At 43.4% G+C, this 14,383-nt stretch overlaps 1 protein-coding gene across 2 annotated transcripts in view; it reads left to right on the top strand.

Moving 5' to 3' along the window:
• The window catches only part of ankrd50 (ankyrin repeat domain 50), a 34,532-nt gene extending 28,148 nt beyond the window's left edge, over window positions 1-6,384 (top strand). The window contains exons 4-5 of one of the 2 annotated variants that reach the window (XM_079167720.1): window positions 842-4,386; window positions 4,649-6,384. In XM_079167720.1, the coding sequence (XP_079023846.1) occupies window positions 842-4,383 (3,542 nt within the window). In that variant the 3' untranslated portion in view covers window positions 4,384-4,386; window positions 4,649-6,384. Of the gene's footprint in view, window positions 1-841 lie in introns of both variants that reach the window. The other variant, XM_079167719.1, reaches the window with a different exon arrangement.
• Window positions 6,385-14,383: the final 7,999 nt, after the last annotated feature.

The following is a 14,383-nucleotide window of genomic DNA, read 5'->3' as shown; positions in this document are numbered from 1 at the left end:
ATGAAAATGTCTCCAATGCTCTCCTCCATTTTGATTATTGTACATGTTCAGCCCCTACTTCCTGCTGATGAAGTGCTGATAACCTCAAAAGTCAATGAACGAGTTAGATCACAATCACCCCAAGATAAGTGTTGAAAGAACTGTTTTTTTAGTCAAAGTTACTATTTAATATTTGAGTCACCAGTCTTTCCGCTAAGACTGGTACTTTCCCTAAAAGTTTTTCTTTTGATCGGGAAGAATACATTTGATTGTTGCCGTAGAAGGATAAACAACAGCACTGGTATATTTTAGTATTATGTAGTCATTATTTCAGTCATATTTTTACTGACATTATTGCTGTTTTTATTCTCACCCAGGCACACAAATTATGCAGCCACAATGGCCTCTGCATCAGACACAATTTGGTGCACTAATGTCCATGATTTTTGTTCCTTAGTTCTTTAAGGACTTAACTGATCGTGGACTCCTGCTGATCATGGCTGCTTCCAGCAGCCAGAGGGGTTATGCACTCAATTCCTCCGAAAGGTTTTTCTTTAACAACATGGCTTTACTGTTAATAATCCTATGCCATAGGGAATTAAGGGTAGGCTTAACCTAATTATCCAAAGGTGAACGATCAGTGGATAAATACTGGGTATGATCTCAAGGTCAGAAATAATATAATGACTCAAGCGGCACTGTGGGGAAAGCAACACTACTAGTGAACTATGATTTCCACTGTCGCTGCCACTAAATCATTTCAAATACTGTCCACGAAGTGTCTTTTTAAATCCTCTAGATCACCCTGACATATTATCCATTTATTATCAGACTCAGCTAATGTCCATTTCTTCTCTTACAGGATTCCGCAAAATCAGCCTCGATGATCTGCGCAAGGCCTACATCGTCAAGGATGTGCAACAGTACATCCTCCACAGGCTGGACCAGGAGGAGGCCCTGAGGCAGCACCTGACCAAGGAGACCGCCGAGATGCTCAACCAACTCCACATCAAGAGCAGTGGCTGCTTCCTCTACCTGGAGCGTGTGCTGGATGGCGTGGTGGAGAACTTTATCATGCTTCGCGAGATCCGTGACATCCCTGGCACCCTCAATGGCCTCTACCTGTGGCTCTGCCAGAGACTATTTGTCAGAAAACAGTTTGCCAAAGTCCAGCCAATCCTTAATGTAATCCTGGCAACGTGCAGGACGCTTACGGTCAAGGAACTGTACCATGCAGTCTGGACCAAAAACATGACATTGACTATGGAAGAGTTTCAGAAAAAGATGGACATTCTCTCCAAGTTGTTGGTCGATGGCCTTGGGAGTACTAAAATCCTATTTCACTACAGTTTTGCAGAGTGGCTACTAGATGTCAAGCATTGCACCCAGAAGTACTTGTGCAATGCAGCAGAGGGACATAGGATGTTGGCGATGAGTTATACTTGCCGGGCAAAGCAGCTCAAACCACTCGAAGTGCAGGAATTTGCACTGCACCTTGTCAATTCCAATCTGCAGATTGAGCCATTTAATCTGGCTCTTTGGATGGTTTGGAATGGAACTCCTGCTAAAGACTCTCTGACCACCTCCATACCAAGAGAACAGGAGGTCCTTCAACTTCTGGTCAAAGCTGGAGCTCATGTAAACAATGAGGACGACCATGCGTCGTGTATTGTACAACAGGCCCTGGAAAGAGAGGACTCAATAAGGACATTACTAGACAACGGGGCATCTGTGAACCAGTGTGACTCCAGTGTGAGAACTCTGCTGGCCAACGCTGCATACAGTGGAAACCTTGACGTGGTCAACTTGCTCATATCTAGAGGGGCAAACATGGAGCTAGAAGACAACCATGGACAAACGGCACTTACTCTTGCTGCAAGGCAGGGCCACACCAAAGTGGTCAACTGCTTAATTGGTTGTGAGGCCAACATAAACCACACAGATCATGATGGATGGACAGCCCTGCGCTCAGCAGCTTGGGGTGGACATTCAGAGGTAGTATCTGCTCTGCTCTATGCCGGTGCCAAAGTGGACTGTGCTGATGCTGATGGTAGAACTGCTTTGAGAGCTGCTGCTTGGGGAGGTCATGAAGACATCGTGTTGAACCTCCTTCAGCATGGGGCTGAGGTCAACAAAGCAGACAATGAAGGAAGAACAGCGCTCATCGCCGCAGCATACATGGGACACAGAGAGATCGTTGAGCACCTCTTGGACCACGGGGCCGAAGTTAATCATGAAGATGTGGATGGAAGGACTGCCCTCTCAGTCGCTGCTCTCTGTGTCCCTGCAAGTAAAGGCCATGCTTCTGTCGTGAGCCTTCTGATTGAAAGGGGAGCAGAGGTGGACCACTGTGATAAAGACTGCATGACTCCTCTCCTTGTGGCTGGCTATGAAGGACATGTCGATGTAGTTGATCTGCTTTTGGAAGGTGGGGCTGACGTGGATCACACGGACAACAATGGTCGCACTCCTCTTCTTGCTGCTGCATCAATGGGCCATGCCTCTGTTGTCAACACACTACTCTTTTGGGGGGCTGCTGTTGATAGCATCGACAGCGAGGGAAGAACTGTGCTGAGCATTGCATCTGCTCAGGGTAACGTAGAGGTGGTCAGAACTCTGCTGGACAGAGGTCTGGACGAGAACCACAGGGACGATGCAGGCTGGACCCCGCTACACATGGCTTCTTTTGAGGGCCACCGCCAAGTGTGCGACGCCCTTATTGAGCAAGGTGCTCGTTGTACAGAGGTTGATAATGATGGGAGAATACCGCTGATATTGTCTGCACAAGAGGGACATTATGACTGTGTGCAAATTCTTCTGGAAAACAAGTCATGCATTGACGAGAGGGGATATGATGGGAGGAATTCTCTCAGGGTGGCTGCACTGGAAGGCCACAGGGACATTGTTGAGCTGCTGCTGAGCCACGGTGCTGATATAGATTGCAAAGACGCAGACGGACGCCCAACACTCTACATATTGGCACTTGAAAATCAGCTGGCCATGGCAGAGTATTTTCTTGAAAACGGAGCGAATGTGGAATCTTGTGACACCGAGGGCAGAACTGCACTCCACGTGTCCTGCTGGCAAGGGCATGTTGAAATGGTGAGGCTGCTGATCAACTATCATGCTGATGTGAATGCCTGTGACAATGAGAAGCGATCTGCCCTCCAGTCTGCTGCGTGGCAAGGACACACGAAAGTTGTGCAGTTTCTGATAGAGAACGGCACACATGTGGATCATACGTGTAACCAGGGAGCAACAGCACTAGGCATAGCTGCACAAGAGGGTCACATCGATGTTGTGCAAATACTTCTTGAAAACGGTGCTGACCCCAACCACGCTGATCAGTTTGGACGCACAGCAATGCGAGTGGCTGCAAAAGGTGGCCATTCAATGATCATAAAGCTTCTGGAAAAGTATGGGGGTACAACTTTAAATGGCTGCAATCCCTCCCCAGTACACACCATGGAAGAGAAAAACCCATTGACAGTGACTGGTAAAATGCAGTCCCTCACCATTAAATCCAGTAGCTCTGGCAGCACCGGTGCAGGAGATATGCAGTCGTCTGGACGTGGTCTACCCAACGGACCTGTCCATGCTTTCAGTTCACCGTCAGAGTCTCCTGATTCAACAGTTGACAGACAGAAGTCCTCCCTTTCAAATAATTCCCTCAAGAGTTCAAAGAACTCGTCCTTGAGAACCACATCATCCACAGCCACAGCCCAGACTGTGCCCATCGACAGTTTCCACGGACTGACATTCACAGAACAAATCCAGCAGCACTCATTGCCTCGCAGCCGGAGCAGACAGTCTATTGTGTCCCCCTCCTCCACGACCAAGTCTATCAGTCAGCAGCCATCATCTCCATCCAATGACTTTGACTGGACTCTGTTAAAATCTGGTCTCAAGTCATCAAAGGGAAGTAAGACCGGAAATGGGACATCAAATGGTAAAGGAGTTCTGGGAGACAAGAAGAAAGTCAAGAACAGTGGATCAACCCACGGTCAAGTTCTGGAGTACGAGATGACACAGTTTGACAAGAGGATTGCTCTCAACAAATCAGTCGCGAACATTTCAGTGAAGGATCCCCATTGCAAGATTGTGATTGGTGGTTCAATTCAGCAGGAAAGGGGGCAAAGCCAAGAGCAATTCTTCATCCAGCAGCAGAGCCTTGCTGAGAAGAAGAGGAATGGCATTATGACCAACCCCAACTATCATCTACAGGGTAATCAGGTTTTCCTGAGTAGGGTATCAGTTCCTCGGACTGGACAGAGCAGAGGCCACCAGGATGTGCTAGAGAACTATCCCATAGGGGAAACAGAGCTAAGCCTTAAACAAGCCCTCAAACTGCAGATTGAAGGATCAGACCCTGGGTTTAACTACAAAAAGGAGACTCCATTATAGCTGGTAAGAGATACGTTCCAAAACAGTCCTCCAGTGTGTGCTCTCGTTGAAATGCATCAAGCATTTGTCTGAAAGTTGAAATTCAGGTCAGGGTGACGGCACATAAGCAAGACCTCTTCATTTACAGTGGCTTATACTGACTGCGCTCAACACAAAATGTCATCAGTTGGATTTAGTCAGACTTGCATGAAGAATGCCTCCATCTGGATGAGTAGACCGGTTTTCCTCCCAAACAACACATTAATCCAAATTGTTCCTGTTTCAGATGTCTTGAATGCTATTCGTCGTGCAGACAGTGGAGGGAATGTGCCAAAGCAACTGATTTCATCTGCATACAAATGACTAGATTATTTCCATCAGTGGGAGACCTCAAAATAATACCTAGGGACGATTGTTGATTGCTGCCTAAGGCTTATGTGAACTGATACATCGATGTGCCTACATCTGTTACAGCCTCCTTCATGTATTCATGCAAACTATCATTTTAATTTAATGTTATGCTATTTAATAAACAGTGTATGCACTTTTAAAAGAGTAAAATGACAGACATGCATTTGTTCTATTCACTTTGTATCCCATCCATGTTTTATCAAAGTCATTGTTTGAGAGAAACATACCAATGCCTTTTTTATTATTTTATATTATGTTTGTTCTGTCTACTTTCTCACACTGACAGCAATGCACCACTGAGTACATTGTCACAAGACCAGAGGACATAACAGTAACTGACGCCATGGTATGAATTTAAGCGCATTGATAGTCTGCCTTTCTAGAGACCCCAAATAATCTGTGTTAACCTTGGATCAATGTGCTCAGCCTATGTTGTGTGTAATATGTTAATAGCTATGGCAATTTACTTCACAAGTATATACAAGCATATTTATTTTTGGAAAAAGCCACTGTTGCTGCATTTTGTGTTGCATTACGCTCTACCATGGTGCTGTGTTCAGAAGTTGCCTGCAGTTATTTTGGACTTCCAATTTTGTTGGTTTTGTGCATTTGTGTATTATTCTAAATATCCAAGAAAGAGGGAGGTTCATTGAAAATGTAAAAAAAAGAAGTTCATTTTGTCCCTATGGGATTTCTCAGTTGCTTGTTATTATTTTGTGTGTTCATAAAAACTATTTAAATAACCCATTGTGTACCGTCAGCAAAAGTTTGGTGCTAAATGTAGCGATTTCAAGTCTAAGCAGTAATTTAAAAAAAAAAAAATGCATCTGTCCGCAGAGTTACATGTATAACCTCCTGCAATGCAAGAAACAAAATCCAAGCTTTGTTTCCTTCTGGTCATGTGGTTCATTTCCAGTGATTCCTGCTGGATTTTCAGGGGCATGGCACAATACGGCTCAAAAAGGGTTCCGCCATTAAGACAACTCATAGCTGTGAATGATGTTTGAAATGCAGAGTTGTGAAGCCAAAGTTGAAACATTCCGCTGTCCCACCTCCTCCCTGTGAGAAGCTGACTATCGGTTCAACAGGACTTAACCCCGCGGGAGACGGAGGGGAGGAGGTGCTCGACTGTGACGCTGAGGGAACTGAAACATCTGTTTCTCATGAACTGTGTGGAGCTGTGTTAGCGTTTACAGGCTGTGTCATATTTTTGCAGGCTTTTCATATTGTCAACAGTGAGCTATTTTTCGCCGAGAACTGGGATCGGGGGAGTAGAAACCTATCGCATGCACAAACACTTCTAAGCCCTAGTGAAAGCTCTCAGCTCTTCAGTGCAACAATAGCTCAAACGTATGCCATGAAGGGTCAACAGAAGGATTCAAGGCAGGATCGGGTCTAGGAACAGTGTTGGAAAACATACTGTACAGTCTTATTGAGCAGTTATCTCGTTTTCTCGACTGTGTGTTGTCTGTCATCTTTTGATTTGACTGTCAGTGATTGGATTGTAAATAGCTTAACATGTACATTCAACTTTCATTTTAAAATAATTCCTGTATTATATGAAGTGGAATTTTCTGATGTATATTAAAGTGCTTAATAAACATATTTGCTTTACTGCTGAAAAATCTTTTGCTAATTTATTCAACAAAATACACAGGACTGAGGAATGCAATGAGTTCATGTTACGGCCCTGTAAAGCATTCTCAGGAAGACATAAATGAATGTCTGGTATCTGAAGTTATACTGGAGGCCACTTCTCACTGTCCTTCCTACTCAAAGTGCCAAATATTCTGAAATTCAAGGCCGACTTATTGATATGTCTGGAACAGGAGAGCTTGTGTTAGCACGGATATGCCATTGCACTTTGAAGATGGATAATAAAAAGGACCGCAAAAGTGTGTTATTGAGGGGAGAAATGCCTCGACAAGAAATTGACAAATCTGCAGTGACTAATTATTTCCTCATCCATTCCTATCTCAGATACCTCTTGTGTTCTATGGATCCAAGGGCCCTTTTTTCTTCAGTGTTTTTTTCCCCTCTGTGTTTTTGGCTGCAAAACCACAGGCTATGCTGTTAATACTTTCCTCACTGTTGGTGATTTGGTGGCGGAGGGCCAAAAAATGTACACCGCAGGCATCACAACACATGGATGAAGCTGAAGTGGATCAGACACGTGTGCCAAGTGATTTATATCCATTACTGTAACTCCTTGGCTTTTATTATTAAACGTATCTTGTACGTCATTTAAATTCAAAATAAATGCGTGGAATTTCAGAAACAAACCTCAGCTGTATTTTAAATGTATTTAACGATGATGAATGAGCAGCATTCTAGCTTTTGGCCCAAAGAGTGAGGATTGGACAAAGTTGTTACACTGACAAATTAGGCTTAATTGCCTTCAGCAAACACCTCATTAACAAATCTGCCAAAGAGGATCTAAAGTGTAAGATTTAGATTTTTAGACTTTCAGCACGGCTGTATGGTTTGAGAGGGTGGGTGTTCAATGACTAAACCATCTGGTGCTGATGTCATGTAGTATGTACTGTCCAAGCTTGGAGGATGTCCTCGTGAACCAGCTGCCAATGGCCACATCTGGTTCTTCTCCACCCATGCCCTTGTTTTGGATACAGTGCTAACAAGCTCCCACGCAATATACACAACATGGAGACAGTAGTGGCCGACTCCTTCCAGACACAACTTTAAACAAAATGGCCTTCATCTACAGTATGTGCCATCAACAGCCGTGTGCGTGCAGGTTTTCATTGAAAAAACAACACTTTAGCAAAAGATTTTTCTCAGGACTTTTTTAGGTCTAGCTAGCAGGAGCTAGTGAGTGAAACCAGTTGCTTGTTTGGTTGTACTTAAAACATGCATATACATTGCTCTAAATTGGCTCACGGTACTAATCAAATGAAAAGAAATTGTGGATTGCTGTGTCCTTGTGTGGGACATTTTTCCCAGCTCCCCATGGGAAGAAAGGCCTTTCCAAGAATGCAAACATTCAAAAGATATCTGCAGTTTGGCAAGGCTGTGGGCCTGCCGTCTTGCTTCCAACCCTCTCTGTTGGGTTTCAGTTAAGATCATAACAATAATACAGATGTTGTCACAAGACAGCGATACCGCCCTGTTAACGAGCTGTGTGAGATTTCTGTGAAGGTTTTCTACAAATTCTGTTTTTAGTCGGCGGAAAATGCAAGACAAGAAAAATAAAAGTAATTGAACAATTTCAATTAAAAAAAGGAACATGAAAATAATATCTAACTTGCGGTATTTAGTGCCATATATATATATATATACAAGAAGCCTAGTAGTAGTAACAATGTCTCTGTGTAGTCAACAACTGTCAAATCAAATAAAGAAAGTACACATCAATTATATTTTAACAATTATTATTCTCAGTTTTCAAATTTAACTGGATGGATTATAAATAATATATAGAAATACATAAATAAATGTTCTTCTCATTTCAAATAAAATAAGGGCTGGATTAAAGTATGATTGGTCAATCTGGGCCCAAATGTAAGTGTTTTTTTCGCTTTCTTCACGCCGAAGCCCCATTCCCCAACCCCAGAAATGTTGCTCTGTTTTTGGGGATTTTCGGGAAAACCGCTGCATCACGTGATGTGATTTACACCGCATTGGTCGGTGTGTTTCCTGCGCCGCTGAACAAGTGCCGTAAAGGCTGGAAAAGCTGCGCCGGTTAAAATAGAAGCGCTCCGTCAAAATGTAATAATTCTCAACTATCTATCGGTTTTAGGTCCTGGGTCCGGATACAACGGCGTCTGGGTCCGGACCACGGTCCGACTATTAGGGACCCCTGTGCTATACTATGACTTGTTATTACTTTTTTACTGGCGGAAAAAGTAGAAAAACTATTAATCAAGGTAATCTCTGTATTAACGGGCAAAGAGCTGAAATGATAAGCCTTCATGACTAAACTGTCCTATGATGCTAATACAGATTACTGTGGTCTGTGTTGGCTATCTTTGCATTTTGTCTAAATGTCACTACTACGTCATATCCCTCCACCACAGCTCAGTAAGGGAACACAGTGCAGAACTACACAGTAGGAATTTTCCTGCTAAAAATACCATAGCTTTGGAAAATACCCACTAGCTTGCTTTGGCTAACTCAAACTACTGAATGGTGATGAAAAATGAAAATTTTGTAAACCCTTGATTCTTGATTCTTATTCACGAGAGGCTGTATAAGCATGTCTGCACACTTCTTTCCGAAACAAACGATGATGATCTCTACACCAGACATAATTCATAGAACCACAGTTACATTTATAACCTTCGCTTCAGTTCCAACAACCTCCAAAGTGATTTTAAAAGCCAGAAATCTCTGACCCTCCTGAAGTCATTTGAGTCATTGGTATTGATCAGAAGCCCCGTCATCCGCCTGCAGACACATGATGATTGCTTTATGCTATAGGGCAGTATACATCTTAGTTATTGCTCCAATAAACTTTTGGACTCCCACAATGCCAACAAGTAGTAATAAAAAAAGTTGGTTTTAGATGCTGGCGTAACGGAGCAGCCTGCTGAATTGTACACTCTATACTGGCAACAGTTCTAACGGAGATTGTTGAGTTGAACAAGGCCATTTTAGTCTGCATATGTGTCCGTGTAGTACAGCATGAGCCCTTCAGGAACCAAGCACTTATAACATGGCGTAACAGAATTGTTTGTGCTCATCCGTTTTCATAAACAGCTCTTAGATCCATCAAAAGGACTGAATGCACTTTTATGAGTCCAAATTTGTATGAAAAGGTCTTTTTTTCATACTCTCCTATCTGTTGCCGGGTAGCATCAACTCAAAAGTTGAGTAAGAAAAACAATGCCAGTGCTTGGAAACAGGCAGCTATGAAAGCAGTCTCTGCTCGACAACAATGGATTTACTCATGGCCAACAAAACTGGAGAATGAGAGATTACACATACTGTATTCCTCTTTGTTGCCTGTTTACATAATCCCCAGTCACTCATCAAGCAGCGTGGATGAAAAGCTTTCATCGACTCTCTGTGGAAAACCTGTTTTCTTTCTTTGAAGTTCAACACAGTGGCCCGACATGCACACAGGTGTTCCACTTTCACTAAACACTGAACAGGAGAACACCCGACAGTAACATCCAAAGTCAAAATGCCCGTCTCTGGGGAGACACAACACTGGGAAAAAAAAGCTCTTTTGAGCGTGGGTGAGTTAGCTATATATCGCACCATCATATTCTGCATCATTAATCATTATGGCTGAGGCGGAGGACAACAAATGGACTACAGCTCTGCACAATGAGAGGGCTGTAGCTCCACAGACCCGAGATATTCTGGTGTCAGACAAAAGCAGCATGTCTGTGACCCAGACAACTCAGTATACATGCTTTCTTTCCATCACAGTCACTTTCAGATGCAATCCTTGTATCTGCAAAAAAAAAAGATTTTCGAGAATGCTGAGAAAAACAGCTTTGTTTAAAGCTTTAATACAATCCAGTTTTGAAGCCCCTCACTGTTTTTGTAAAGGTTTTATAATCCCAAGAGCACAGAGAACTTTCCCAACCCATGGAGCATATAATCTTCCCATTAACCCCTATTGGAGCTATGAGGCTTGCTGTGAGAAGCAGCTGGGAATTGCAAGCTTTGAACATATACAGGGGAGCAAACTCTCTTTATAAGAAGTGTCCTGTTTACTAGGTTTTTTTTAAATAATAATCATCATATAACAAGATGCAGTTATAAGATTAAAAAAAAGCAACATTGCAAACTAAATGTACTCAATATATAACATTAAAAGAAAGATGAAGAAGAAAACTGAAAAACCAAAACAGTTACAATCAGTCTGTGTCAATGTTTTAATGACAGAGGGAGATCGTGTTCCAAGTTATTCTCCATCATGATTTTCCATGGTTTGTCAAGGTACGCCAGGAAAGGCACCGCGATACAGCGTCTGCTTCTCGTGACAGTGAAACAGCAGAGCATCTGTAGCTGCTTCCATAAAGTGACGTATATATCTGAGTGAAACAGAATATGTGGGCGAGGTAACATTTGGAGAGGGATTTGGATCAGACTGGTTGATGGCACCGTTCAAAAATGGGCGTCGCTCAGAGAACATGAGTCTCTAAAGACTCACAGCACTACGAGTGTTGGCCTCCACCCACACCTCCGTCCTTAGATCACCTAGTGCAGAGGGGAAAATGAGCAAATTCTATCTCCCACATTCTTTCAATATTTTAAATCAACAATAGCAACTATGATCCACAAGCAAAAACAAGAAAAGATACATTTTGATGTATCACTAGTCTTTCTTTGTAAATATTTTTGACATATACTGCACCCAGAGATAACACATCAATGCAGGGACAACGGATGAGAACTTGGAAAATATTTCTATGGGTATCATGGTCGAAAATAGAGAGTGAGTTAACACTTCAACACTTCAGTTAACATGCATACGGTCTTTTCAAAATAAACTTCCATCTTCACAGGACACAACTTATTTAGGTTTAGGCAACACAACTACTTGGTTAGGATCAGGAAAATATTGTCGTTTGAGTTAAAATAACTACGGAAGTGACATCACTTACGCGACAAATAGAATTACAAGACTTCTCGATTCGAACGGACAGCGGTCTCCGACTGGAAGATCGCTGTTTGTCGGACCGGTCCACCTCCCGTCCGCCTTGTGTGGGCTTTTGCTTTATTTACACCTCATCATTCATGATTACATGGATCACATATATAACACAATTCCACCAACATGTGGTTTCAGCACCAGACGCCCAGACAGATCAATAAACACAGCAGCACAATGTTAATTTTTATTTAAGCGGGAGGGAATGATCATTGACGCCTTGTGAACCCCCGTACAGCTCCTTTCGTCCTTACTGTAGCTGAGCACAAACAGAACAATGAGGAGCAGACTCTCTTGCAACACAGCGTTGGCTCATCAAGCTGAGAAAAGTGAGCACCACCTGGGTGTTTTATTGGTACTGAGCTGCTAAATCGGCTTATTATGCAGAGCTATTATAGCCGGGAGTTGAGGAAATTTCACAGGGTTGGCAAAGGTTTGCTCTCTCTCTCTCGCTACCTGGCTCCGTCTCTCTTTTTGGCTCGGTTTCCTTTATTTTTCATGTCTTTTTCACTTGCTTCCAGTCTATTTGAGTTTCTTCCTGTCACTCTCTGCCTCCCCTGTTGACAGTCTTTGTTTTTCACTCTCTATCTTGTTTTTTTCCCTCTCATCCTCTATCTCTGTGTTTTGATTTATCTCTCTTTCCTGCTGTCATTGACTTTTCCCGTAGCCCGTCCACTCTGCTTCTTTGCCTTTTTTGCCTTTTTCCCCTCTCTTGCTTTTCCTGTCCCTTTCCGTTTTCTTGGCTTTGTCATCCTCCCTTTGACCCCCCTTTTCCATATTTTATTCATTTTCCTGTCATTCTCTTTGCTCGTTTTCCTCTCGCTCTGCCTCTCCGTGGCTCTTTCTCTCTCTTTTAAAGCCACTCACTCATTCTGTTACAGTGGGTTTATTCCCTTCGTCTTTTCATTTTTCTCTCTCTCTCTCTCCGTCTCTTTTTAGACTTTTCTTTTTGCTCTTATTTGTCATGTCCGCCTTCTCTGTTGCTCTTTTCTCTCTTTGTCTGTTTTCCGCCCTCCCCTGCCTTTGGCTCCCTCTCCCTCTGTTCCTTCCCTCCGTCAGCAGCGAGCAGCCCTCACCACGGCTGCTGCAGAGTTCATCTCAGGACAAAACCCTGCTCGGCTGCTGCTGCTGTTGCACACACACCGTTCGTCGACCAAATCAAAGTCTTGGGTGTAACGGGGCCCGGGGACAGATGGAGAACCGTGGGGAACGTAACAAAGACATTCTCAGAGTTTCACTGTCGCACAGAGCAGGGGGAGGAATATTAAAATGACGCGGCAGGCTAAGACTATAGGACGCTACATTATATCACAGATGGATGCTGTTCAACAGTGTTTTGCACATGTGCACACAAAGAAATTGGCTTCAATTTTGCAATCTCTTTGCTCCTGCCAGGATTTCAATTTGTTTAGTCAAGAGTGCTTAGCAGATTTGACCTGATTTGACTTTTGCAGCAGATGTTAATCAGCAGTCTCAAGTCCTTAGCAGATATCATCTTTCACAATATAGCACCACAGAGCTGGGATTTACGGTATCAGATTCGAGGTGGCAGCTTTGGGAAAAATATACACATTTTGGTTATCTAACACTTCAATGATGCAATAAAATAGAAGGAAATCACACTGTGAGGGAAAATCTCCTGCACTGGGAAAGACTGTTGTTGTAGCCAGCGAGATTAGCCACGCTAGCACATTTTCTCCGGGGATGGTAACTATGGCCAGCCCATCATCTTTCCAACACTTTGGTGTGAAATAGCTCAACTAATATTAAATATATATATAGATTAAATATGGCACAGATATTATGTGCCTCTAGTGACTCTGGTTGTCTTTTCATCTAACGCCACCAACAGGTCAAAACTTGGGGCGTAAACATAGGCAGTTCAGGCAGCGCCCGTGAAGGGGGCCCATATATTATTCTCAATACAATTACATAAGTAACTCATTCAACTGTAAAATCAAACGCATTGATGGTATGATATATACACTAGGGGTGTGGTAACTAGCGTGCACTAGAGCCCGTCATAATAGTGTGCACCGGGACTTGTTTTAAATACCTTACGCCACTTTCGGACTCTGCAGTTCCCTTCAGCTCTCTACGGAACATTTTAGTGTCTTTCAACTCATTGTGTTGATTTTATGGCGCGAAAATGACCCGATTTGGCTCAATGTCACCGATCTAATCAACCTCAAACAAGCTCTGATAAACCCACCATATGCCAACTGGACTAAAAGGCAGACAAATCTTGCAGCTAGCTGGTGCTTACAGTGCCGGACAACAGTTTACACAAAAAGAGGATTCTGATGTAATTTAGCATGCGCCATATTATAAATCCTGACCTGATTTTTTGCTGCCTCCAGCGATTGCCGTGGAATTTAGTACACATATCCATGTGCCCAGCATCTTTGATGACCCCTTAATATTTCATGTAGGTCATTTTGTTGTCCATTTTTGCCGTAGACATTCACTTACCAACATTCAAATCACTGGCCAAGCTTTTGTGTGCACCACCAAACCCTGGAAGTAGCTGCTATTCAGCACAACCAGTGCATGACTTTTCCAATCAGGACTCCCCTAAATGTGAATTAGGCCTGACCTGGCAACCCTGCACATCCCCTCACATATGTCACCCTCCCTCCCCTTCCTCATTAGCACTAATTCTATTCCAGGTCAATACCTATGGCACAGAGAGAGCTCCACCGGCACAGACACATACACTCTTGCACACTTTCTTTATCCCTTCTTTCTCTCCCACACTCACTCTGTCTTTCTGTGAGTCTCTCTTTGTCCGGCTTGCTTTTCCGCCTTTTCTCTCCCATAGACACAAACACACACACACACACACTCACACACACATAATGACACACATATTGCTGATCAGGGGCAGCCGAGCAGGCAGGAGTCTGACCTCGTTAGGAACCATGGCAGCCAGCCAGGGTTGGGTCTGTCGATGACTGACCAAGAAGAAGTGGTGAGGGAGCAGGA

Source organism: Pholis gunnellus (genome assembly GCF_910591455.1).
Source record: "Pholis gunnellus genome assembly, chromosome: 10".
Lineage (NCBI taxonomy): Eukaryota > Metazoa > Chordata > Actinopteri > Perciformes > Pholidae > Pholis > Pholis gunnellus.
This window is presented reverse-complemented; position numbering and strand designations above follow the sequence as displayed.